Below are 24,269 nucleotides of genomic sequence, written 5' to 3' on the forward strand. Positions count from 1 at the left end.
ACTGAATACCCTCCCTTTGCATGTCATAGACGTGAAAGCCAGTTTGGGTCCTCGGGGCCTCAGCAGCTCGCTGTGGAGTCAGGAAGCACGCTTCGTTCATCATCCTGCCCTCCACTGATAACGATGGCTGCCATGCTAAACAGCTCTCAGCCCTCCACTGAAAAATCCTGTGATTATTAGGACATTTCAGGGATATGTGATTTTATAATGAACGGCCCAGACACATGGACCTGGGGGTGAGGAGTGGGGCTGTGTTGGTAGATACAGATTTGAAGCTTATCTGCAACTAATTCCTCTCCCTGTCATAGCTAGAGCCGTGTCAAGTTGCAGCTGGCATTCCGGGGTGCCCCCTGTGCCCCTGAGCTCGTTCCTAGCTCCCAGGCCAGCATTACCTGCCCCACCCTTGGAAAATCTGCGGGCCAGACAGCTTTTCCTAGGGTCCATCATTGTGTCTGGGGCATCGTTTCCTTGTTCTTTAGACCTCCTGATCCCATACTAAGTAGCTGTCCTCATCAGAGGCAGCATCTTTCAGATGCTTGGAGAGTATTTCTGCCCAGGTCATAGGACCAGAATGAGATGTTCCTTGTTTAATGCTGTCATTCTTGCCCAAGCCCTGTCCTTCTCTTAGCCCCCAGGGCCCTACATACCTCCCCAGACTCCTGGTATTCCAGCAGCTCAGAGCTGGCTTGGTCATGGCATTGAAAACCTGGCCCTGCTTCCCATCAGGCTCTGAGAGAAAATTATTTTATCAAATAAAATCTGGTTGTCCTCTACCACTAAGGAGCTGAGGAGGCCTGGGGTCTTAGCAGTAGCGTGGACCTCAGCTTGCTCTCCCTGCCTCATGTGCTTGAGAACTTCTGAGAGATAAAACAGTAAGATCAAGTGGATTGGTGCAATGCCAGCTGCTTGGGCCTTAGTTTTCTCCCCTGACCCCAACCCCCAACTGGCATCTTTCCTCCTTTTGAAATTCCCCCATCGATGACGATTTACAGTGTGCTTCTATTTTCCTCTGTTGCTTCCTTAATAATTGTATTTCTTTTCTAGTTTTGCAAGACAGTGGTCAACAGGAAGGCCCAGCAGCTCCACCCTCCCGAGTGACAGGCCATCTTCGGACGCAGCCTTTCTGTGCCCATTCTTCAGGCAACTTTCGATCCCTTACTGTAGCTAATTCTAGATGCCCTTCAATATTGTGAACAAATAGACCGTCTGGTATTATGAAGCCCGCGTGTACGGAAGCCTGCTCCTCTGAGATACATGGCCTGTAGGTTGCTGTGTTTACAGCTCCTCCCTCTCCAGCCATTGTGTTCTCAGCCCATTTCTGTGTGCCCCTCCCTTTATTTCCAAGTGACATTTTTAGTCTTTCAAAATAGCTGCCTTTTGTGATGTGGTGATTTAAATGATTTAAGTTTGTTTGTTTTCAACCTTGGGATAAACTGAGGTATTTCGCTTCCTGGGCAGATCTTTGCAAATTTGAGTGCTCACCTGGGGAGAGGAGATGAGTTGGAAATACAGTTTTTTCCTCCATTTCCACAGAACAGCAGTGTGGCTTCCTAACTGTGATCTCTGCTCTCAGTAACCCATTGTTCATGTGCTGTAAGCACCGAGGAAGTACCCAGGGCCCAGCCAGTCTGTTTTAAAAATTCAACAAATTCAGATAACCTCTGCCCCAGGCATCGCATCTCTGGTCACTAGTCTTAGAAACACCTATGGCTTCTCGGCCCTCCTGTTGCCCACTCTGTCTGAACCTCACAGAGCCCATGATACGCCCGGGTCAACTCTCCACCTGGAGGGACCTGTCCAGTGTGGCCCTTAGAACTGAGTCTGCCCTGTATGTACTAATTAGTGTGCCCACCCCCCTGAGGAGCTCTGTATGTCCATGCTCCTCTTCCCTTTTGGGCTGGTGCTGCCACTCAGCAATAATCCTCTTTTCTCTGTGCTTTCTCACATTCCTGCCCTGTCTTTGAGGCTGGTCAGGACAGAAGGGTCCTGATCTTTTTTTGCTGCACAAAACAAGCATGCAAAAATCTTTTCCCCAGCAGAACATGTTCCCTCTTGTCTCCAGCTACCGGAAAGGAATTTGGGGATCAAGGACTCAGCTCATCCCATCCCCATGCTGAGTTCTGTCCTGGACAATCAAAAGCAAGTAGTGATCGTGGTATAGAACTCTACCATAGTAGGCCAGTGAAAAAGTCGACTCCAAGGGAGGTAGAAGCTGCTGAGTGCTTCATGGTTTTGTACGACTTGGCAAAACCCAAGCATGCCTTCCCGGTGGGAGAATCCGAGATAGCTGTGGTGTCATCCGACATCTCCCAAGCCTTGTGAGGTATGTTGTTAGCCAAGCGTGTTGTGATCCAAGCCCATGCCAGCCTGGGTGGGGTGGCTGATTAAGAGACCAAATCTGTGTTGGGGGAGCAAGAAGTAGGATGGGATCATTTATCCTTATGTTCTTGTCAGTTTGTTTTGCCTTACTCATTTCTAAGTGCAATAAGGGAATGTTTCACAGGATTGCACCTGTGACATCCTGATGGATGCTTCCCTGTGGCCCTGTTGGGGCAACAGTGGATGGACTCAGACCCCTCAGTGTGGTTGTCTCCCACCTTCATTGAGGCCTCTTTGGGACCAGGAAATGTCCTGTTACACCTTCCTTTCAGTCTCCTCACCTTGTGGGGTCTACAGTAATGGATCTGGGGCAGTTCAGTTGGTTATTAGGATCCCAACTGCTGGTAGCTTCTCTTTGACTGGGAAAGTGAAGCATTACTACTGGAGAAAAATGTTAATGTTTTCCTACAAGCTCTGTATTAGCTGTAATTATATTTGTGCTTAACGTTTTCCCTTCTTCATTCATCATCTAAGTCCAGATGTGGGTCATCCTGGGAGAAACGAACCATGATGTTCTCAGCAGACAGGTAGTTTGAGGGTCCGCAGATGTTAGTCTCCTTGTTTCAGCTCTTCTCTTAAGATCCACACATACCACTCCAACTCCGTGGAGTTGGGGGCTTGCTCTTTATCTGGCTTTTCTGTGGCTCCTCCCACATCCACCTGTTGCCCCAGTTTGAAAGCATCCACATGAGCTGAGCTAGAATTTCCTGAGGTCAGCTGGATCTGGGGCTCCAACCCACAGAAACATAAGGAGGGGTGTCCCTGGTCTATTCTATCCCCACGGATAGTGTTGCTGCTGGGCAACAGTGTTGGCTTTTAAGTATCCCCCTTACCCTCTCACCCACCCCCCAAACTGACTAGCACCGAGAGGGGCTTCTGATGCAAGGCTCAGCTCCGGGGATAGTACCTGAGGGTGTGCCGTGCCCCTGCAGACTAGCTGCTTCCATTAGATTTCCAGGGTCATAGTCCCAGTTTGAAGCAGCAGTGCCTCTGTTAAGGGGGGATGCCGGGCTCTGGCCTTCTCGTCGAGAGAGGTCAGGGACGGGGTCAGTATTGTGGGCATGTGTATATCTTCCCAAGTCCTCTTATAGTCCCTGCTGGGACTCCCTGACTTATTTCGGTTGGTTCCTAGTGCTACTTCTTTTACAAAATACACTTTGTAGAACTGATTAGATTACCTTGTTTATTTAATGTGAGTTTGTGCCTTTTTGTCTCAATCTTCCGAAACAGGTATATTGGGGGGAGAAAAGCAGTCTAATAAAATCCTAGACAGAGATTTCTGGAGTCCAGCTTATTGGTGATGTCCTTATGTCCATTTTACAACTTAGATATGCTCCAACTTCTGCTGATGTCCTCCATTTTACCAGGATTAGAAAAAAATACAAGATGTCTCCAAAATTTTTTGCAGGCCAATTTCTGTAAATTAAAACATCCCCTCGTCATTGTACTTACGCAGACATCACGTATTTGAAAGGAATTCTGCCACTTTATATTGGCAGTATTTCCCTTTTGCTTTGGTCTCTCCTCCTCTTCACATCTCCCTCTTTTTTACCATCCTACCCATCAAAACATTTATTTAAAAAAAAAAAAGTCCCAGGTCTGTCAACCTCATAACACTTGTTTGTGAAATTGTGCGTTCTTCTGGGGAGTCATGGTTCTCATCGGATCCTCAAAGGAATCCCATGCACCGTCCTCCCCACTGCCAAAAAAGATTAAGAACCAGTTATCTGAAGAAAATCTGTGTTAATCTTTGGCAAAATAATCATCTGATATTTATCAAATATAGGGAGTGGTTTTTCATTCTTTGGTGGCTAATTTTTTTTTTTTTAAGAGTCCAGGAACCTCCAGCGTCTAACGTGTAATACATAACCTAATGAGTTTGAAAAGCGAGAAGCACTTTAAAGTGGGAGTGGAGAGGAACGACGGAGGAGCTCAATGACCAACATGAGAGCGATTACCTCTAGATGAGGGGCAGAGAGACTGGTTTACAGGCAGGACAGTGGCTGGGCTGCCACCCCACCCTCAACCTTCGCCTTTTGGGTCTCTGGGCGTTGGGGAGGTGGAGGGGCACAGCGCAGAGGTCAGAGACCCCATTTCCAACGATAGGGAGACGCGCCGGCTCGAGGTTGCTGGTGCGGGCCTCGCAGCAGCTTCCGCCGGAAGACAGCCCCTCCCGGCCGGCCTCGCGCGGGGCACCCTGGGAGCCGCGGGGGGGTGGGGGGGCGGTGACAGATGCCCGGCGCGCCGGGCGGGGCATCGTTGCGTCGGGTTCTGACGACACAGAGACGTGCCTGTCTTATGGCCCGGATCCCCCTAAGCCTCTCTCCTCGCAGCCTTTCGCCGTTTCGCGCTCGTTGGAGAGGCCCGCCTCTTCCCCCGGGCCAAGCCACTCAGAGCCCTTCGTGCCCTCAAGCCCCGCCTCTTACGGAAGCTGAGGCGGAGAGTCAGAATCCGGAAGGAAAACAATTGGTGAGAGTAAGCTGGCCGGGACCTCCTGCAGGAGGGAGGCGGATCGGGGCAGGAGCGGCTGTGGCGGGGACACACGAGGCGGCCGGGCCGCTGCTTGGGACGATGGCGGCTGTGAACCCACGGAAATTAACCGAACCGAGAGGCAAGACGCTTAGGTGAGGAAGGCGGCTGCGGGCAGGCCGGCCTGCTCTGGGCAGGATCACTGCCTCCTACCCATTCCGGGCTGCGGATCTGGGGTAGAACTAGACTGGGAGAGAAAGGACCAGGCCTACAGGGCTGATTCTAGTTCAGAGGCCCTCCCCAGTTCTCCCAAGCCGATGTCGAGTGGGCTGTTTTGGGCCCAAGTCCCGCGCCCCCTCCAAATTCAAGCCGCCGAGCTCGTTCCTATTTGGGTGCCCCAAGCAGGTGTCTCAGTTTGCTACTGGCGGAGGCAGCGGTGTCGGGCTGTCTGAAGTTAAAGACATAACAAGGCATTCTTCTGTCAGCTCTAGAGTAGAAATCTTGTTCTTTTGATCAGCACGTACATCACGGGGTCTGCCTGATCCCGTTGTGATCTCCTGAAATCCGAAATCAGATTTAGGTAAGATCCTTTAGCGAAGGGATATAGCCTGGTCCCATGCTTGCTCTTTAGCAAAGAACAGCGCTAATCACCAACTTAGTGCAAGTCACAATGCAGGGATTTGCTGCTAATCGTCGGATCTGAGAGTGAGGGCGAGAAATCCCGACTTTTGTTCTCCATCCATTTAGAGCTGGTCCGTGGGAAAACAAAGAGCCTTGCACTAAAAGGGTTGCTTTTCTTAATCCTTTGTTGGACAGCAGGGGGAGATCTTAAACTAACGTAGCCCAGAATCTCTGGCCGAATGCCTAGAAAGGTGGTTTGTGTATTGTTTTGTTGATGTTCATAGGGAGGGGCAGGAAGTTGTTTTAAAAAGGCCAAGAATTTCAAATTGTGCTTTTTAGAACACGGACCTCTGAGAACAGGATCTGGTGAAGAAGAGATGTTTTTAGACGTCCTGCCCTTCTCTCCCACCTCTTTCAACCCCCTTGTAGCTGCTCCCATTCTCGGTTTGCAGCTGCTGCAGATCCTCTCCTCATAGTGTCCCTAGGACTCACCTAGGGATTGGTGGCTGTCTTTGGTCTCTGCAGGGTTTGTAGCTCCTGCCTGCTCTGTACTGAGCAGAATCGGGCTCTCTGGGAGTATTGCTGTAACTATTCAATTAAAGAGATCTGCAAGTGTCTTTTCCCCGGAGCCTGTGATGTGATCCATTGTTATTGAGAGCTGCTGATCTAAGTTCTGTTGCTTCCCTAGCATGAAGCCAAGGTTGAGGATGTTATCCAACTGATGACTTTTCCCAAGAGAGGGTAGACTCTTGAGAGAGATGTTGAGAACCTTGTTATTTAGGATCTTCTCTTTGGGCTCCCTGAAATGTTTGGCAGAATTTGGTTATGCTCCAGGGACCTCCTAGGAAGAAGGAAGGAAGGGAATGTGGTATTGTTATCTCTGCTATTTTTGAAATTCTCCTGTCTTGTAGTGCCGAGGCCTCTTACAAGGTAAAAACTGAACCTCCAGAATCTTTCTGGTGGTCTTAGGAGCCCTGAGGTGTGAATGGCTGGTGGAATTATTAAGTTCCTGACGACCCACCTCATCCCCACCCCTTCCCTTGCCTGCCCCAGAAAACTTTGAGCAGCTTTGCTGATGTCAGCAGCACCCATGCTGCCAGGTGTGGGCAGCTGTGGGCCTGCATGGAGGAGCCAAAGCAGGATGGAAATGTCCTGCTTCAGGACGGAAGTCAGGATGAAGAGCCTGCAGTTCAGTGCACCTCTTCCCACACCCAGGTGCAGAAACACATTTCCCACTACGATTGCAGGGGATCGTGGTGCGGCCGTTAGCGGGCCTCGGCCCGTTTGTTACCGGGATAAGGTCTTACCCTCCTTCCTCCACGACTTCCCTTTGCATCCCTTCCACAGCATCCATGTTGTGACGTGGAACGTGGCCTCTGCAGCACCTCCTCTAAACCTCAGTGATCTTCTTCAGCTCAACAAAGAGAACCTGAGTGTGGACATGTATGTCATTGGGTAGGTGTCTGCAATGCCCCCTCACCCTTCCCCATATCTGAGATAGGTAAGCCCAGCCAGTCCCAAATCGTCCCCACGGGGAACTGTGACCTGTCCTCCCTTGCTCTGGAGTCTGAAGGCTAGGAGCTTTCAGCCAGTCAGTGTCTCTTGTCCTGAGTTAGTGATGGCGAAGGGTTGGCGATCAACAGCCAGGGGAGGGAGAGATCACGGTCACGAGTACCCAAGGTTTGAAAGTGCTGAGGGCAGTATTAAATGTCCGTGGCAGAGGCAGTACCCTCTAGGCCAGGGGGAGATCCTCTGACCTGGGATGGGCAGTTTGCAGGAAATGAACTGTGGGATCATGAGCCTCCTTTCTGACACTGCCTTTGAAGACCCATGGAGCAGTTTCTTCATGGATGTGCTTTCCCCTCTGACCTTCGTCAAGGTAACTTACAAGTTCATGGGCAGTTGGGAAATGTATCCCCCCTCTCCTCACTAACCCCCAGTCTTTTGGTCTCCCACTCAGGCTTTCATGCTGTTTCCATTTATTTAAAGGCCTGAACTTCAGTTGCACCTGGCTTCCTGGTGCTCCTGTCTGCCTTGTGTCTTTCCAATGTAGCTGGAGCTGAGCTGGGACCGCGGGGGTTAGTTTAACACCTTGATATTTTTCACATTGGGAGAATCCGGGGGGGTGGAGGGGGGAGCTTATTAACACCTCAGTGCCTACCCTACCGCCAGCCTCCATCTCTACTCACATGCCCAGCCTGAAGTCCCTGAATATAATAATAACTGCTAACATGTATCGAGTGCTTACTTGGTAGTAAGCATTGTAAATAAGCTTTCCATATACATTACTTAGAAACCATAACTCTTGAAATATGGCTATTTTACAGATAAAACCAAGACTCAGAGGTCACACAGGCTATCTGGGATTTAAATCCATATCTTTCAAACTTCATAACCCATGTTTTTGATTACTATACTTTAGTGCTATATTGGTGAGCTCTGAGGCTGACAGGTATCCCAAGGCTAGCCTGCTGGTATCCGAGGGTGTCCTCTGATCATAGAGGACCTGTGCCTCAACTTCTAGGGGCCCAGAGGTTAGGAGAGGGGAGATAGATGGGGAGGAAAATAGTTCTCAGTCTGAAAGGCCAGTATTCTTTGGGGAAACTAGACCATAGGAGACTCCACAGAAAGGCTCTAGATTGCTGCATCTTCACCTTTATGTCCTGCGCAGCTGAGGGATGAAGCATCCTCCCATTCAGAGCGCCTCATGCAGTGCTTCTGGGAAATACCAGAATTCCTCTATTCCTCTCCCTGGGCGACTGGATTTCTTCAGAATTGATTCTCTTACCCCAGTTTGCCTAAAGATGCCAAGGCAACAGATGTGAGTCCTCTTGAGGGCAGAGCCAGGAGGAGGGAATACAAGTTTTGTCCTGCTGCTGAGGCTAGAAAAGGCCAACCCCCAAGCCCTTGGTCTTCTCCAGATGAAACTCAGGCCTCTTTCTACAGACGAGGAGCTAGAGCCTCTGTGAGGGCAGAACCACTACTCTCACCACCCACTCTCTTCCCAAGATTGGAGGCCTCCTTGCGCCCCAGCTAACTGGCAAGGGATTGGTAGAATGGAATGGAGCCAAGGAAATTAGCTCAGCTTGTGGCAGGGACACAACCCATTCCACCCATGCAGCGTCCCGCGTTTGGGAGGACTGCCTGAGGGGCTGGCACCCAAAGCAGCTAGACGTCCCTCCTTCCCCTAGCCAAGAATTGAGGGGAAGGGGTGAGCCCTGCTTGCAGCCTCTTCCTTTGGCAGGAGTTTGCCAATTATAGGTTGAGAAGCCTGGGCCTGAGGCCCTCTGCCTGCTCCAGAGCCCCTATCTGCCTCCCTTTAGGCCCTTCCTTAGCTCCTCCTACTTCACTTCCTCCAACCCAACTTCCCCTCTCCCGCCTTCCCCCCCCCCCCCCCGTGGCCCCACCCTTTCTCCCAGTCTGAGGCTTTCCTGCCTCTGCCACCCCCCCCTTCCCCACCCGTCCCTGCTGCTTCACAGAGTGGACTGGTGCCTTTGTGCTGGGTCCCAGTGGCCCAGACCTGCTCCGTGGATTAGGATTAAGCTTGACAGCCCTTCCTGGATCTTTATCGGTTCCTTAGTCCGGTCCATTATCCTGTGCTTGTGAATGGGAGAGACCAAGACTGGGGCTGGAGGGTGGGGCTGAGGACACATCTGTAGCAACCTCTACCCAGCCCTAGGTTTCCACGCCTCCCTCACTCGTTTTTGGGTTTGGGGTTCTCCCTGCTTTGACTCCTCCACTGTGCCAAAGCTCCTGGCCTGCGGCATCAAGTTTCATAATTCCTGGAAGGCCCCAGTACACACTCCCCACCCGGGGATTTCCTCCTTGGCCTCTGCACCTCATGCTCCGGAAACAGCTACTCGGGTGGTAGGTGTAGACAGCCTGAAGCTGAGTGAGATGGTCACTGGCTAGGGCCCTTTCCCACCCCACCTCAAAGAGAGCAAGGATTTTGGTGATCCCAGACCTCTAATGCTGTTATCCAAGTAGTCCTACTGGTTCCTTAGTCTCCTTGAGCCTCAGCTTTCTATCTGCAGAGCAGGGACATTGGTGCAGAGGTTAAATGCGGTATGAAGGGTTTGTGTAGGTGGTGGCCGTTCTCCCCGGCCCGTAAACACATGTCCACTGTGCTTGCTCTCGTTGCCTTTGTGGAAACGCAACGAACCACAGGGTATAATTATTTTGTGGGGCATTTTCTTAATTTTCCATTGACCTATAATGTTTGCAAAATTAAGTGTATTTTTTATGGATTTTTATGTGTATATGCACCAATATTATCACCTGTCAAGTCAACAAGTCAAGATACAGAATACGTTTAGCACCCTAGAAGGCTCTCTCATGTTCTTTACCTGAATTTACTTTCTTTTTTTTTAAGTAGGCTCCACGCCCAACGTGAGGCTTGAACTCACAATCCTGAGATCAAGGTCACATGCTCTACCGACTGAGTCATCCAGGCACCCCTCCCTGAATTGACTTATATGTATTTTTTAATTTCGTAAAATGGTTATAAGAGGGAGGGAGGGAGACAAAGGGGCAGAGAGAAAGAATCAAGCAAGCTCCGTGCTGTCAGCGTAGAGACTGACTCAGGGCTTGATCTCACAACTGGTGAGATCATGACCTGAGCCAAAATTAAGAGTCATATGATTAAGTGACTGGAGCAGTCCCCTCCCCCTAAATTTACTTTTATTTATTTATGTATTAATGTATGTATGTATGTATTTATTTTTAAATGTTTATTTTTGAATGTGCATGTGCATGCTCACGGGGGAGGGGCAGAGAGAGGGGGACAGAGGATCCAAAAGAGGCTCTGTGCTGACAGCAGCAATCCCAGTGCGAGGCTCGAACTTACAAACCATAAGATCATAACGTGAGCCGAGGTCAGATGCTTAACTGACCAAGCCACCCTGCCACCCAATTTACTTTTAAAAACTTTAAATCAGGGGCACATGGCTGGTTCAATCAGAAGAGCCTGCGACTCTTGATCTCAGGGTCATGAGTTCAAGCCCCATTTTGGGTGTAGATTACTTAAAAAAAAAAAAAAAAAAAAAATCCATGGGATGCCTGGGTGGCTCCGTCGGTTGAGCGTCCGACTTCGGCTCAGGTCATGATCTTGCAGTTTGTGAGTTTGAGCCCCGCGTCAGGCTCTGTGCTGACAGCTCAGAGCCTGGAGCCTACTTCAGATTCTGTCTCCCTCTCTCTCTGCCCTTCCCCTGCTCATGCTCTGTCTCTCAATAATAAATGTTAAAAATAAAAAATAAATCCCTAAACCAGAAAATAGCAGCTACCAGTTAATCCTTCCAGCATCTGTGAGATAGATGAGATAGATTCCTGCTTTATCAATGATAAAATAGACTGAGACTTGGCCCAGTATCAAATACTCTTGGGCTTTGAACCCAGATCTGGCTAACTTCAAAGCCACTGCCCTTAGCCACTATCCTGCATTGTGCCATTCCTCTCTGAGGCCCTGGCCCACAGGGGTAGCAGCCCAGAGTGCCCAAAGGACCCACAGAGCATGGGTGAGAGGAGCCCCTGGGTTCCATGGGACTGGGACTGAAGAGTCAGTGCCCTCCTGATGGCAGGGTACCCTGGCAGCCTTGTCTTCCCTGCCTTCCACCCAAGCCCAAGAACAGAAACTGGAACTTGCTTAGTTCCCAGAATGCATCATTTGGCAGCTAAGGGGAGTAAGACTCGAGCTGAGATACCATTGACCTCAGGGCTGGGCAGGGTCGTGCTCAGCCAGTGCAGGGAAATGAATGACCATTGTCCCCCCTGTGCTGTAGGTCTCCAGTGTCCGCATGCAGGGGCTCCTCTTACTCTTCTTTGCCAAGCATCAGCATTTGCCCTTTGTCCAGATCCTCTCTACTAAATCCACCCCCACTGGCCTCTTCGGGTACTGGGTAAGGACCGAGCTGTGGTCTGAGTTGTGAGCTGGGAGGCCTCCTGCCACTGAGCCGGGGAGGGCTGGGTTCTTTAGAGGTGAGCAAATAAAAGAGGGGGTGAAATGAATCTTAGCATTCTTCCAGGCCAGTGCCCTACATATCTGCTCTCCTGCCCCTGGGAGCTTAGTACCCCTGAGACCTCAGACTGGGTGAGCTGGGCTCTTAGATGGAGACGTCGCTCCAGGGAGCTGAGTGTCTGGCCCTGCAATGGGAAAGGGGAGGTGATTCTCACCCAGAGCGACTTCCTACCCTTCTGCCCACCTGTTCCACCAGGGGAACAAAGGGGGCATCAACATCTGCCTGAAGCTTTATGGCTACTATGTCAGCATCATCAACTGCCACCTCCCCCCCCACATGGCCAACAATGACCAGCGGCTGCAGCACTTTGACCGGATCCTGGAGATGCAAAATTTTGAGGGACAGAACATCCCCAACATCCTGGACCATGAGTGAGCATGTGCTTGCGAACTGCTGCCCCTGCGGTCAGCCCAGGCTAGCATCCTCCTCAGGCAGCTTTGCTCCCCTCCCCCCCTTTCCCAGCCTCTTCCCTAACGCTCCATCTACTCTCCCATCCAGCTTTGCCTCCCTGGCCCGCCTAGGAGCTCTAGACACTTCTGAACACCCCAGATTGAGAAGGCCATGGTTCCTTGAGGTCACCCACAGGGAGCTGGTTCTCAGCCTTGCCTGGTGGCCAGTTGAGGGGGGAGTGGGAGGCCTAGAGCCTGCTCTGTATTTGCTACTTGCCCCCAGGGGCTGGCCTCTTTGGAGGACAAGGAAGTGGCCGTCAGAACAGCCCAGTAGGACCCGTGCCACGTCGTTACCATTACTGGCTCCTCTCCCAGCATCTGGCACCTCACCTGCCCCTCGAGCTCTGTGCCAGAGGAGTGAGCGGCCCCGGGGTCCATTGCTCCTGTCTTCTCTTACCTCATCATAGCCCTCAGCTGCCTTCTTTTCCCTCTGCAGCCTCATTCTCTGGTTTGGAGACATGAACTTTCGGATCGAGGACTTTGGGCTGCATTTTGTTCGGGAATCCATAAAAAATCGGTGCTACAGTGACCTGTGGGAGAAGGATCAGGTATCAAATGAAGGAAGGGTCCAGAGGGGTGATCTGAGCCCATTGTGGAGGCCTAATATCAAATGTGGGGAGTACTGCTCAGGTTCCTGAGCACCTGTCCTCCATTCCCAAGCCTCTGAAGTCCCCCCTTTGCACCCAGGGGCCTGGTCTTCGCCTGGAGGAGCTGCCGGGTGTGAAATAAGTTGGGGAACGAGAAGGGCTTCCGCCTGCCGTGGCCCCGCACCAGACACTGACTCTCCTATACCCTGTTGTCATTCCCATCCCCAGGCTTGCTTGCCTTCTGGAGGATGAGATACTACCCCTTTGGGGGCACCCTGGCTACCCAAGTACACTGTGATACATGTCTGCTAGTGGCTCCCAAACAGATGCAATTCAAAGCCTGCTCCCTAGAGTCCAAGGACTAGGAAATGGCAGGCATCTGCCTCTCGCGGGACTAGGGATCTCGCGTGATGTTTACAAAGGGATCCAGCTGCTTTCCTGGGGGTGGAGTGGGGATGGGGTGCTGAGGCTGCCACCGGGGCGGTGGTGAGGAAGGGAAGACGTGTTGCTGGACTCTTGCCTAGCGTGCCAGCACGTGCTCATCCCTTGAATGGAGTGTGTGCTGGGCCACTGGGTCAGGACTCCTAGGAGATGGGACTGTTCTTTCTCTCTAGCTCAGCATTGCCAAGAAACACGACCCGCTGCTCCGGGAGTTCCAGGAGGGCCCCCTGCTCTTCCCTCCCACCTACAAGTTTGATAAGAACTCCAACAACTACGATACCAGGTGAGGGGGCTCCACCAGGAGAGGGTCAGCCTGCCGCAGATTTGGAATTAGCCTGTGAGGAGGAAGTGCGGGGCCAGGAGGCCCGGGAAGTCGGGTTGTACGGGCCCTAGTGGCAGAGGGAGCTGCCTCACAGGAGAAGTGTTAGAAAGCGGGAACAGATCCAGCCAGCCACCACCTCGGGAATGGCACCTCCCACCCACCTCATGAGGCGCTGACCACGGGAGCTGCCCCAGATTGTCCTCGGAGAGCATGGAGGTGCTGACGAGGCTGCAGGGTGGGGGTGGGGGCAGGGCAGGTAGGGCAGGAGGAAGGGGGGAAGCAGCTCATTCCTCCCTTGGGAGGGACCGTATTTCAGCATTCTGGGCACCCTTGTCCACACTTCCCAGACCTTCTGGTCCCTCCCAGACAGGGGGACAGAAATGTCAGCTCAGCCAGTTACTGGTATGAAGTGTCCCTGCCCCAGCTGTGGGTGAATCAGGTACTATTTAGGAAGATGAAATAGTAGTTGTCGGGGCGGGGAGGAGTTTATGGGAAACAGTATAGAGACGGTGCAGCTGGCAGTCAGAGGTACAGCTCTGCCCCTCGCCGGCTGCGTGACCTTGGACAGGTGTTTAAGCCTCAGTCTTGTCATCTATAAAATGGGGGTGCTAACAGTACCCTCCTCATGGGTTGAGGATTGAACGAGACCTTGCATGTGCTTAGCCCGGTGCCTGGCACCTGGTAAGCACGGTGACGACTGCTGTTGTTAGATTCGTGCCTTCAGGTGGTAGTTTTACCAGAAATGTTTCTTTTTTTTAACGGTTTTTTTTTTTTGGGACAGAGAGAGACAGAGCATGAACGGGGGAGGGGCAGAGAGAGAGGGAGACACAGAATCGGAAACAGGCTCCAGGCTCCGAGCCATCAGCCCAGAGCCTGACGCGGGGCTCGAACTCACGGACCGCGAGATCGTGACCTGGCTAAAGTCGGACGCTTAACCGACTGCGCCACCCAGGCACCCCTATTTATTTATTTTTGAGACAGGGAGAGACAGAGCGTGAACAGGGGAGGGTCAGAGAGAGGGAGACACAGAATCTGAAACAGGCTCCAGGCTCTGAGCTGTCAGCACAGAGCCCGACGCGGGGCTCGAACTCACGGACCGCGAGATCATGACCTGAGCCGAAGTCGGCCGCTTAACCAACTGAGCCACCCAGGCACCCCCAGAAACGTTTCTAAGAAGCCAAGAAAGGGTCAGGTAACCACCAAAACTTTAAGCTCAGGCCAAGGGTCGAAAGCAGCTCCAGCATGGAGTCCCTGGCCCAGTTTGGCAAGGATTCTCATCTCTTTGAAGAAAAAGAATAGGGGCACCGGGCTGGCTCCATCGGTGGAGCGTACAACACTTGACCCCAGGGTTGTGAGTTCGAGCCCCACGTTGAGCGGGGAGACTACTTAAAGATCAAATGTTAAAAAAAGAAGAGAAAAAGAAGAACCCCTCACGTGTTCTGGGGGTTTCATTTCCCCTGGAGCAGCGGCTTCATTTATTCCTCACAGCGGGGCTGCCTTATGAGGGAGGCGGGAAGTGCCTCCAGGGCAGCGCCTCTGGAACTTAGGGAGTGAACAGGTATCTCCCCAGCCAGGCCAGGGAGACAGGTAGAACCGACGGCCCTGTGCCGGAAGGGGTATGGCAGAGCCACAGCGGCCCCTCCACAGAACGGGGAGAGGGTGAGCCATTTTAGGAGTGTGGAGCAAGACAGGGTGGGGTCATGGCCTGGGCAATGTACACAAGAAGAGGCCATGAACACTGGAAACAGAGTCCAGCCTGGGCAACAGAACAGGCTGGAAAAGAGGTAAGAGGGCAGGTTCTGGCTGGCCAGCTGGCCCGGGGCCACAGTGGCACGGAGAACGCCAGTCTCCGCAGCCATCCATTGGAAATGAGAGCTATCATGGAAATTGGGAGGCCTCGGTGGGACAGGCCCAAGCCTTGGGGCCTGGGACCCTCTGCCAGTTGACTTTAAATCCTCACTTGGCAGCGGGAAGAGAGCTGCTGGCAGGCCATGTGGCCAGGTGTCCCTCTGTCCCCACCCCGAGGTATGGTAGGGAAACCACCAGGAGACTAGGAATTATTACAGCTGAGTCTAGGCTGTGGTCAGCAGGGACTCAGATTGGCTAGAGAGGCCCTGAGGTGTTAAAGGACTTCAGAGGACTTCCCCAGGAAGCTCAGCCACTGGTGGCAGAGTTGGGGCTGAGACCTGACTCTGGACTCTGGTGGCCCATGATGCTTCCCTCTAGCCCGCAGTACCTCCGCAATCACAGCCGGTCTTGCCAGCAGCCGCAGAAAGGGCGGGATTGGGATAGCAAAGCCTTGCTAAGAAGGAAGCAGGTACTTCCACATGATAGATACAACCCACATTGTGGTCACCATTACTGAGCACTTGCCGTGTGTCTGTGTAACCAGACTGTTACTCATCCTTGAAAACTCAGTTCAGGCATCACGTCTGTTAGAAGGCCTTCCTTGACCCTCCCGCATCCCACCGAGAGTCCTCTCCTGCCGGCATGCCGCCTGAAAGCCCTGCACACATCATGCTTTCGGTATTGTTCTCAAGACACGGTGTGCTTTTCTTGCTCTACTCTGAATGCCTGAAGAGAGCTGATTTATGACCGTTTCTGGTATGTAGCATAGTGCCTGGCGTATGTTTGAATCAGGAGCCTGAGAGGACAAAAGGAAGAAAGATAAGTTATTTAAGGAGCAGCCAGCCTAGTAGAGAGACCCACCCATAGCAAGAGATCCAAATAAACACTCTCAAGTCCAAGAGTTGGCCAGTAAAAGGTTCTAGAGCTCTGTAAGTGCCGAAGGAAGTTGAGCGAATGGTAAGGAGACAGACAGCTGAAGCCAGGAGGAGTCAGTCAGAGCTGCTGTCAAGGAAGCAGCAGACTTTGGCAGAAAGAAGGGCAGACGTTCCGGTCAATCAGCAGCACCGATGAGAGGCACCTTGAGAAGAGGCTGACCAGCCATACAAAGTGGCTGCGAGTGAGTTGTATACAGGGCATAGTACGCACACGGCTCTGCCCAGCCACAGCAGCGTCCCTGAGCCAAGATGTAATGAGAAACGAGGTCAGCTCCATTACAGGGGAGGGTGAAAGGGCCCAGAGCGGGAAATCCTGTTAAAGTCAGGGATTGCGATAGGATTTTGTTACAGTCAACACGAGCCTGGTCAACCTCTCCACTAGGCGATGAGCAGAGGTTGTTATGCTCAATCTAGTCAAAACTCATGTCCAGAGTTCAGTGAGACACTTAGAAGCCATCTATAGGGAGCGGAAGGGAAAAGTCCATTTCTGACCTAGAAATGGAACACTTCCCTACTTTAGGGTCAGTAAATTGGCTCAATTTTCTAGCTCCTAAAGAGAAATTTGCAGAGTTACTCGGTTTTAATTTTTCAAAAATTAGGACACGGTAATATCCAGAAGCATTTCTTATACTCAGTCACACCATTCAGCCAAAAAGCAAAAGCGAGGTCCAGTTCTATACGGCATGCTCTGAGACAGTTCTGGCTGCTGGGAATTGGCCACAGGGGAGTGCCGTGGAAGGAGTGTGGACTTCGTAGACCTGGGCAAACGTCCGACTTCTGCCTGGACAGGGTGACCTCTGAACTTCAGGGTCTTGTAGAAGGAGGAAAATGCGCCCTGTGACATTCTTCCAGTGTTGAGAGGGTTAGAACAGTCCGTGAGACACCTGTCACGGTGTCTAATGCACAGAAGGACCCCATGTTTTGCTCTTGTTATTTTTAGAAATGGAGAACTGGGGGAATTTAATTTGTGCACACTCAACTTGCTTCCTGTCTTTTGTTTGTCAAACAAGCTCTTTGAGAACCTTGTGAATCCCATTTTTCAGGTCCCCAGTTGCCTGGCATATAATAAGCGCTCAGTAAATCTTTGTTGAAAGACTGAACAATACAGGTGCCCAGTGATAAGCCTGGGCCAGGCCATGGAAAAGGAAGAAAGGGAGACAGGCTGTGGTCAGGTCTTGGGGAAGATCTTGAAGTCACCATGATAGGGAAGTTGAGGAGGGGGAACACTTTGAAAGGAAGAGTGGTGTATTTATGTGGCGCATCACCAAGTATAAGCATTGCTGGGTACTGAATGTAGGTTCAGTAGGTTCTGAGATTCTGTTTACAGTCTCTGGGATGGAAATAGCACATTCTGGTGTGCTCTGACCAGTCCTCAGAAGAGTGAAAAGTTGAAACAACCCCAGGAGCCCCAAACAGATGTGCTTCAGCCAGTTAGCACTTTTTGACCACTCCCTTGACGCACATTAATTTATTTGGTCCTCACAATGTCTCTTTGAAGTAAGTACTGTTATCGCCCCATCTTAGAGTTGAAGAAACTGAGGCTTGGAGTAGTGAAGTCACTTGCCCAAGGGCACATAGCTTTCTCTCTCTCTCTCTTTTTTAAACTAAATTACCAGTTAATTATAAAAAGATGTAATTCAGGAACAGGCAGATGAAAGAGATGCGTAGGGCAAGGTATGGGGAGAGGGTGAGGAGCTTCCATGCCCTCTGAGCCCTCCACGCTCTTCAAATCACATGTTCACCAACCAGAACCATGTAGCTCTTAAATAACAGAGCAGGACCTTCCCCCAACTCCTGTTGTCTGATTCCAGAGTCAGAGTTTACCAGCAGGACACCATTCTGCCTCTGTTGCTGGAAGACTATTGCTGTTGAATTGACAACAGTACGTCGGAAATGTTCATTTAAAACAGTAAAAGGGGGCGGGGGGGCGGTGCCTGAGTTGCTCAGTTGGTTGAGCGACCGACTCTTGATTTCAGCTCGGGTCATGACCCGATTCATGAGATCAAGCCCAGCATGAGGCTCTGCGCTGACTGCAGAACCTGCTTGAGATTCTCTCTCTCTCTCTCTCTCTCTCTCTCTCTCTCTCACCCTCCACTCAAAAAAAAATAAACTTAAAAATAAATTAATCAATTAAAAACGGGATGAAACAGAAGACAAAAATAGCATTTCAAACTGGTTATCAACATCTGAAACCGTATACGTTAGGATTAGATGATCATTTTTGAGGAGAGAGATTGAGTTTGGGGTTTTAGTTAGTTTGAGTTCCATACACCATTGAGTACCTACTATGTGCCAGGCTCTGTACTAATGCTGAGAATACACAGGGGACTCAAGAGCCAGTCCTTGCCTTCCGAGCTCACGCTAAGCGACGTGCTGACTGGGAAACAAAACGGCCGTGCTGTATAACATAATTAGGGAAGCACCGATGTAAAATGCTTTGGAAGCAAAAAGGAGAGCTCAAAGCTGGCTTTATGACAAAGACAGCTTTGGAATTGGGCCTCTCCCTGTGAAGAAGTGTGTTCCGGGCAGCAAAAACCGCAAGAGTAAAGGTCCTGAGGCTTAAGAGTCACTGTGGCAGGCGGGTCTGGGACAGTGGTGGGAGACAAGGTAGGACAGGGGTGTGAGACTCCTGAGCGCCTTGAAAGCCATACTTGGGGACTTGAGCTTTATTTTGGAGGCATGAAGACTCCTTAAAGGTTTTAAAATGGGGGGGGGGGACGTTTTTAAAGTAGGGAACCATCTGACCAGGCTTGACCACTCTGGCTTCATTTAAAATAAAGGGGAAGGGGGAGGCGCCTGGGTGGCTCTGTTGGTAAAGCGTCTGACTTCGGCTCAGGTTATGATCTCACGGTTTGTGAGTTCAAGCCTCACGTCAGGCTCTGTGCTGACAGCTCAGAGCCTGGGGCCTGCTTCCGATTCTGTGTCCCTCTCACTCATCCCTCCCCCACTCATGCTCTGTCTCTCTGGCTTGCTCTCAAGAATAAATAAAAGGTTAAAAAAAAATTTTTTTTAATACATAAAATATAGGGGGAGGAGGCGCCTGGGTGACTCAGTCGGTTAAGTGTCCAACTCTTGATTTCGGCTCAGGTCATGATCTCACGGTTCATGAGTTCAAGCCCCCCATTGGGCTCTGTGATGACATTGTGGAGCCTGCTTGGGATTCTCTCTCTCTCTCTCTCTCTCTCTCTCTCTCTCTCTCCCCCCCACTCACTCTCTCTCTCAAAATAAATAAATTAAAAAAAAAAATAAAGGGGGGAGGAACCCAGAACAGCCACTGTTCCACCCCACCCCACCCCGTTCCAGGACTCAGGGTCCCCCTTTGGAGGGCAGGGCCTGGTTAGCCAGCCAGTCTTCAAGAACACCAGTAGCTGCCTGGGCATAGCTGTGTTAGGAGTGAGAGATTTGCCTGTCTTGGGGCTACTACAGTTACCTAGGGGAGGAGAGCACTCTTGTCTCCAGGGGCTGTACGGCCCCTCATGCCCTTCAAGGAAGCTTGTAAGCAAACAGGTGAGAGGTCCCTCAGTGGAGGACTCTTGAGAACAAAGAGTCATAATAGCCAGTGACTACAGAGAGTTTATTTTGTACCTACCGCCGTGCTAAATATTTTTTGTGCTTTATCTCATTTAATCACGTCAGCAACCCTTATTACCTTCATTTTACAGATGAGGAGGCTGAGGCCAGGAGGGGTTGGTGTGATGAAGAGCATGTGCTCTGTGGTCATGCTGCCTGCCCTTGAATCCTGGCTCCATGCTTGGTAGCTGGGTGACTTTGGGAAAGTTGCTTCCCCTCTAAATCTCAATTTCTCCACCTGTGGAGTGGAGAGTGGAACAAACAGTATCGGTGGCAGGCATAGACAGCTTCTCCAAATGCTTCCCTTTCCTTTCCTGAGGCCGTGCCTTTAGTGGGGGGGAAGCCAAAGTCAAGCTCACGTCTGACTCCCGAGTCCAGACCTCAGCTTTTTTGAGCTACTGCTGCTTTTGTTTAAGAAAGAAGAAAAGCTTTGAAAAGAAACGGTTCCGCATCACAATTTGATTCATACAAACGTAGACCAGACTGAAGGTCCTTGGCGGAGTCTGACAAAAGCCAACATACTTTTGATTCCCTTGGGCCCCCTCCAGTCTGCTGCCATGCCATACTCCAGCTGTGGCCCAGGGCTCTCAGGGCCACTGATAGCCCCTGGTGTTAGGGGCTCCAGCAAGCTTGTGGGGGGTAACTTCTTGCTCTCCTGCCAACCCTTCTCTCCTCCTCCTTTTTCTCCACCCCCCACCACCCCCCCCCCCCCCGCAGTGAGAAAAAACGCAAGCCCGCATGGACCGACCGCATCCTGTGGAGGTTGAAGCGGCAGCCCCAGGCCAACCCCCACACCCCGAGACTGCCAGCCCCCCACTTCTGCCTGACCCTGAGGAGCTACGTCAGCCACATGGTGTACTGCATCAGTGACCATAAGCCTGTCACCAGCACCTTTGACTTGGAGGTGAATTTCTGGGCTGCCTGGCACTTAACAGAGCACCCGTGCCAGGCCACCTCCCACACCCTCCAGCCCTGGATTCTAATGTCAGCAAACGTCCCAGGGGAGACCTGTAGGAGGACACCACTGCCACTCCTCCCAGGTCAGGTATCCCAGCTCTTAGAAGCTGTGGAGGGCTCTGTCAAAAACGTGTCCAGACCCTTTGTGAACAGGTTTCCATTTCCTCTTGGTACCGTCCCTTGGGGCTAATGAGTTCCATTATGCTTATTACCTACTATGTGAAGTAGGACTTCTCCTTTTTGTCCTAAACCTACCTGGATCAGGTTGCAAAGGGAGCTCCCTCCATCCTCGCATCTTGCCATCGAATGACCAAGGTGATGTTGACTTCCCTTGGTGACCCGCTGGCTGCCTTCAGCCTTCACTTTTTCATACTGGTTTGTCTGTCTGTATACCATTGTGTCCCTCCATATGCCTATAGCTGTTCTCCCCAGAGCCTTGGGGAGGGTTCCTTACAAACCCTAGAGGCCTGAGAGCAGCTCTCTGCCTTCTTTCTTAAACCTGTCATCAACTCCCCCGTTCTCCCCCACCATCACCCCTCAACACTTGACTCTCTGCGTGGTTACCCACCTGGCCCCCATCCCCATCTTCCCTGGCAGGGCCAGCCACCCCCAACAAGCCTTTGGCCCCTTCCTCCAGGTGGCCAGCCAGGGTCTGATACTTTCTCGGGGCAGCCGAGCGGAGTTCGATGCCCACCCCCTTGCGTGCCCTCTTTTCCCCTACTGACCCTGATGTGTTGGAAGGGCCCAGCAAGGACATTCGTCTCAGAGAAAGGAATGATGCTATGGGATTTCAACCCCTTTCCCACTCCTGCGTGTAGCTGAAGCCATTGGTGTCTGCCCCATTGATCACCCTGATACCTGAGGGCCTGTGGAACATGGAAAACGACATGTTGATCAGCTACTCCTTGACCCCAGACTTTCTCAGCAGCCCCTGGGACTGGATTGGACTATACAAGGTGATGTGGCAGGAAAGGCGTGGCGTCCATCAGCCATACTCCTCTGGCTTATCCATCCTGAGGGTTTACGGGAGCTGGGCACAGGCTGAAGAGCTCATGCTCATGCCCCATGGGGGTCCTTGCCCACCTAGGGGCTGGCAGTGAAGGGGAGGGTGCATACGCTACAATGGCCAGCCTGGGGAGTAAAACCGTCCTCTCCTTAGGACTTGCCATAGGTCCTGTGTCCTCCCAGACCACTGACTGCCCAATCCCCTCTCCCACAGGTGGGGCTGCGCCACATTAATGACTACGTGTCCTATGTCTGGGTCAGGGACAACCAGGTCTCCTTCAACGATGGGCTGAGCCAGGTACCTGCCCCCTTTTCTAAGCTAGGTATTCCACGTCTCCAGCATGAGGGCTTGCCTGAGCACCGCTCTGTCTTTGGAAGGAACCGAGGCTGGGATAATTTGTTGCTGAGCGCTGGGTGGGGCCCAGCCTGGGGAGGTGACCCCATTCCTATTCATCCTCCCCTCCAGGTATACTTCAATGTCAGCAATATCCCCGAGACTGAGGACCAGTTTCTCCTCTGTTACTATAGCAACAGTCTACATTCTGTGGTGGGGATAAGCAAACCCTTCAAGGTATGGGATGCTGGTGGGGAAGGGGACTGTCAGAGGACTTGAGCTCCTCGTCGGTTCTCCGAGGGCATGGGCTAGGAACCCACTTGTACCACGGAGCCGCATCCTTTGAGAATGGGAGTGATGGAAAGGCACAAAGGAAAACCTGCTCTTCCCCTCCCCCCCCTACTTCTACTCACCGCCTGTTTTATCCCTGCAGATCCAGCCTGGCTCCTCCTTGGCAGAGGACCTACTGGGTGAAGCCCAACCACATATCTGAGCCCGGATGAGAGTGGATCCAGGGCGGAGGCCAGAGCTGGCAGCCAGCTCTGCCTACCACTGCCAGGAGCGCTGGGGGCCCAGCCCCCAGAAGAGGCAGCAGGTACCCTCCACCTCCCAGGGGGAGCTCTCGCCACACACCTATGCTCTCTCTCCAGTCCAGATCTCTGGAATTGGCCACTTGAATACAGGTTTTTGTTGCTGAGATGTGAGTGCAACCAGCTGGTTTGTCAGCAGTGAGACCTGGGATAGTCCACTGGCTGTGGGAAGACCCTCCAGCCTGCATCTCGTTTCTTGATTTTCCCCACACACACTTCCAGTTCCGCCCAAGCAGGCCTGCCAGGCACATGCCCCATCTGGCACAGGCCTGCATTCTTGTCACGCCATCCTGGGCCTCAGGCTGCCTGGGGCGGGGGGGGGGGGGGGGGGGGGGGGGAGAAGAGATGCTCACATTTGCACAGGCTCTGTAGACTGGTTGGCACAAGCAGCCCTGGGTTCCAGGAGTCTTGGCATCTCATTGCCTGTCCCCCTGAGGGATAGGCAGAGGGCCTGGGGTCCCTGCTTTCAGCAAGGACTAAGTGGGTGGGATGGAGGGGCCCCTTCACCCAGGTTCTCATGTAAATGTTGTGGGCAAGACGATGACTGTCCTGCTGCCAGTACCCCCACCCCAGGATGTCCCAGGGCCGGAGCAGAAGATTGAACCCAGGTTCACTTCTGCTGGTGGGTCAGGCTCCATGCCCCAACCTGTCCTCTTGTGAAGGCACAGACTTTTCCAGGGTGTTCCTCGCCCATTCGTGCTCATCTGCCCCTACCCTTGCTGTGGTCACTGGCCAGAAACCTGCCCTCTCTCTAGAGTGCCCTAGCACCCGGAAGCGGAGGCCGGCAGAGAAGAGAGCCAGAATCTAGATGTTGGAGAATCTGACCTTGAGGGTGTTCAGAGAGCATTCTCTAGGTGCTGTGTGGGCACTCAGTCCCACCTCCCACCACTTGCCTCCAGCCACTGGTGATTCAACGGCCCTTCTCCCAGGAGAAGACACCTCAGGGAGCCTGCTCTGTGACCATCATGTCCATCCTATGACTTGAGACTGAGGGACGCTGCAGTCGCTCTATGATCCATACTCCACTCTGGGAGCCGTGTGTACCATGAAGAACTGTCCCCCTGGCTGCTAGCGGGCCATGGCTGTCTGTGCTCAGTGTCTGTTGTGTTGGGGGATAATTAGAAACATGACTTTTACGCTTGTGTGTGACTCCGTGGCACATAGTAACGGGCCCTTTCTAAACTCTGGGACGAGGGCCCTGTAGATCCAGACTAGACTTTCTGTGTCCAAGAGTGGCAGATATTGCCGGGATGGGAATGGGATGAGGTTCCAGGATGGTGGCCCTCTGGGTCCCTGGTGCAGTTGGGGCGAGCCACCTATGTGATTAGGCACTTAGTTTACTTTGCTGCGAAGCAGAATGCATTTCTGGCAGCCGACAACTCAGAAAAGGTGCTTACTCTGTACTCTGGTTCATCCCTCCTCACCTTAGTCTTGAGCCTTGGTCCCATGTCCAGTTATCCAAAGATGTCACCATCTTTTCTCTCTGCCCCACCTTTTCCCAGACCCTCCTGCCCCCAACGTCTCCATGGTAACCTCTGTTTCTGCCCCAACACACTCAACACCTGAGGAACCCCAAACATCCGCACTTGCCCGCCTCCTGCCTTCGTGCCTGCACAACCATCATGGGCTCTGCCACACGGCACCTGTCACTTGGCAAACAGAGAAACCAAAGCTCAAAGGAGTGGCGTGATCCTTCCAAAATTACACAAGCAGCTGTGGTGTCCTGCAGGGCCAGAAACCCAGGAATG

General features: G+C 52.2%; 2 protein-coding genes and 1 long non-coding RNA gene across 6 annotated transcripts in view; 2 read left to right on the plus strand and 1 right to left on the minus strand.

Annotated features, from left to right (window-relative positions):
* Window positions 1-3,655, plus strand: part of PITPNA (phosphatidylinositol transfer protein alpha) — a 40,399-nt gene extending 36,744 nt beyond the window's left edge. Inside the window, exon 12 of the mRNA XM_025915829.2 lies at window positions 1,045-3,655. The gene's annotated coding sequence lies outside the window, so the exon portion shown is untranslated. The remainder of the gene's footprint in view (window positions 1-1,044) is intronic.
* Window positions 3,544-4,839, minus strand: LOC147574139 (uncharacterized). The gene is made up of 2 exons (XR_015243936.1): window positions 4,338-4,839; window positions 3,544-3,795 (listed from the first exon to the last, which is right to left on the minus strand). It is a non-coding gene; the product is annotated as an uncharacterized LOC147574139 (long non-coding RNA).
* Window positions 4,708-23,657, plus strand: INPP5K (inositol polyphosphate-5-phosphatase K). Of its 4 annotated transcripts, none has more exons than XM_025916440.2 (12): window positions 4,717-5,003; window positions 6,817-6,924; window positions 7,240-7,348; window positions 11,247-11,363; window positions 11,679-11,854; window positions 12,369-12,480; window positions 13,134-13,243; window positions 20,353-20,539; window positions 21,411-21,548; window positions 21,812-21,895; window positions 22,064-22,168; window positions 22,365-23,657. In XM_025916440.2, exons 1-12 carry the CDS (start codon window positions 4,951-4,953, stop codon window positions 22,422-22,424), a joined length of 1,359 nt encoding a protein of 452 aa, XP_025772225.2. In that variant the 5' UTR covers window positions 4,717-4,950; the 3' UTR covers window positions 22,425-23,657. The 4 variants fall into 4 exon arrangements, with proteins under 4 accessions (XP_086542495.1, XP_025772225.2, XP_025772241.1 ...); XM_025916456.2 differs by having other exon boundaries at window positions 4,853-5,003; window positions 7,247-7,348; XM_025916433.2 differs by lacking the exon at window positions 4,717-5,003 and adding an exon at window positions 6,548-6,684.
* Window positions 23,658-24,269: the final 612 nt, after the last annotated feature.

This window comes from Puma concolor, chromosome E1, assembly GCF_028749965.1.
Source record: "Puma concolor isolate L17-30 chromosome E1, mPumCon1.1.hap2, whole genome shotgun sequence".
Taxonomy (NCBI): Eukaryota; Metazoa; Chordata; class Mammalia; order Carnivora; family Felidae; genus Puma; species Puma concolor.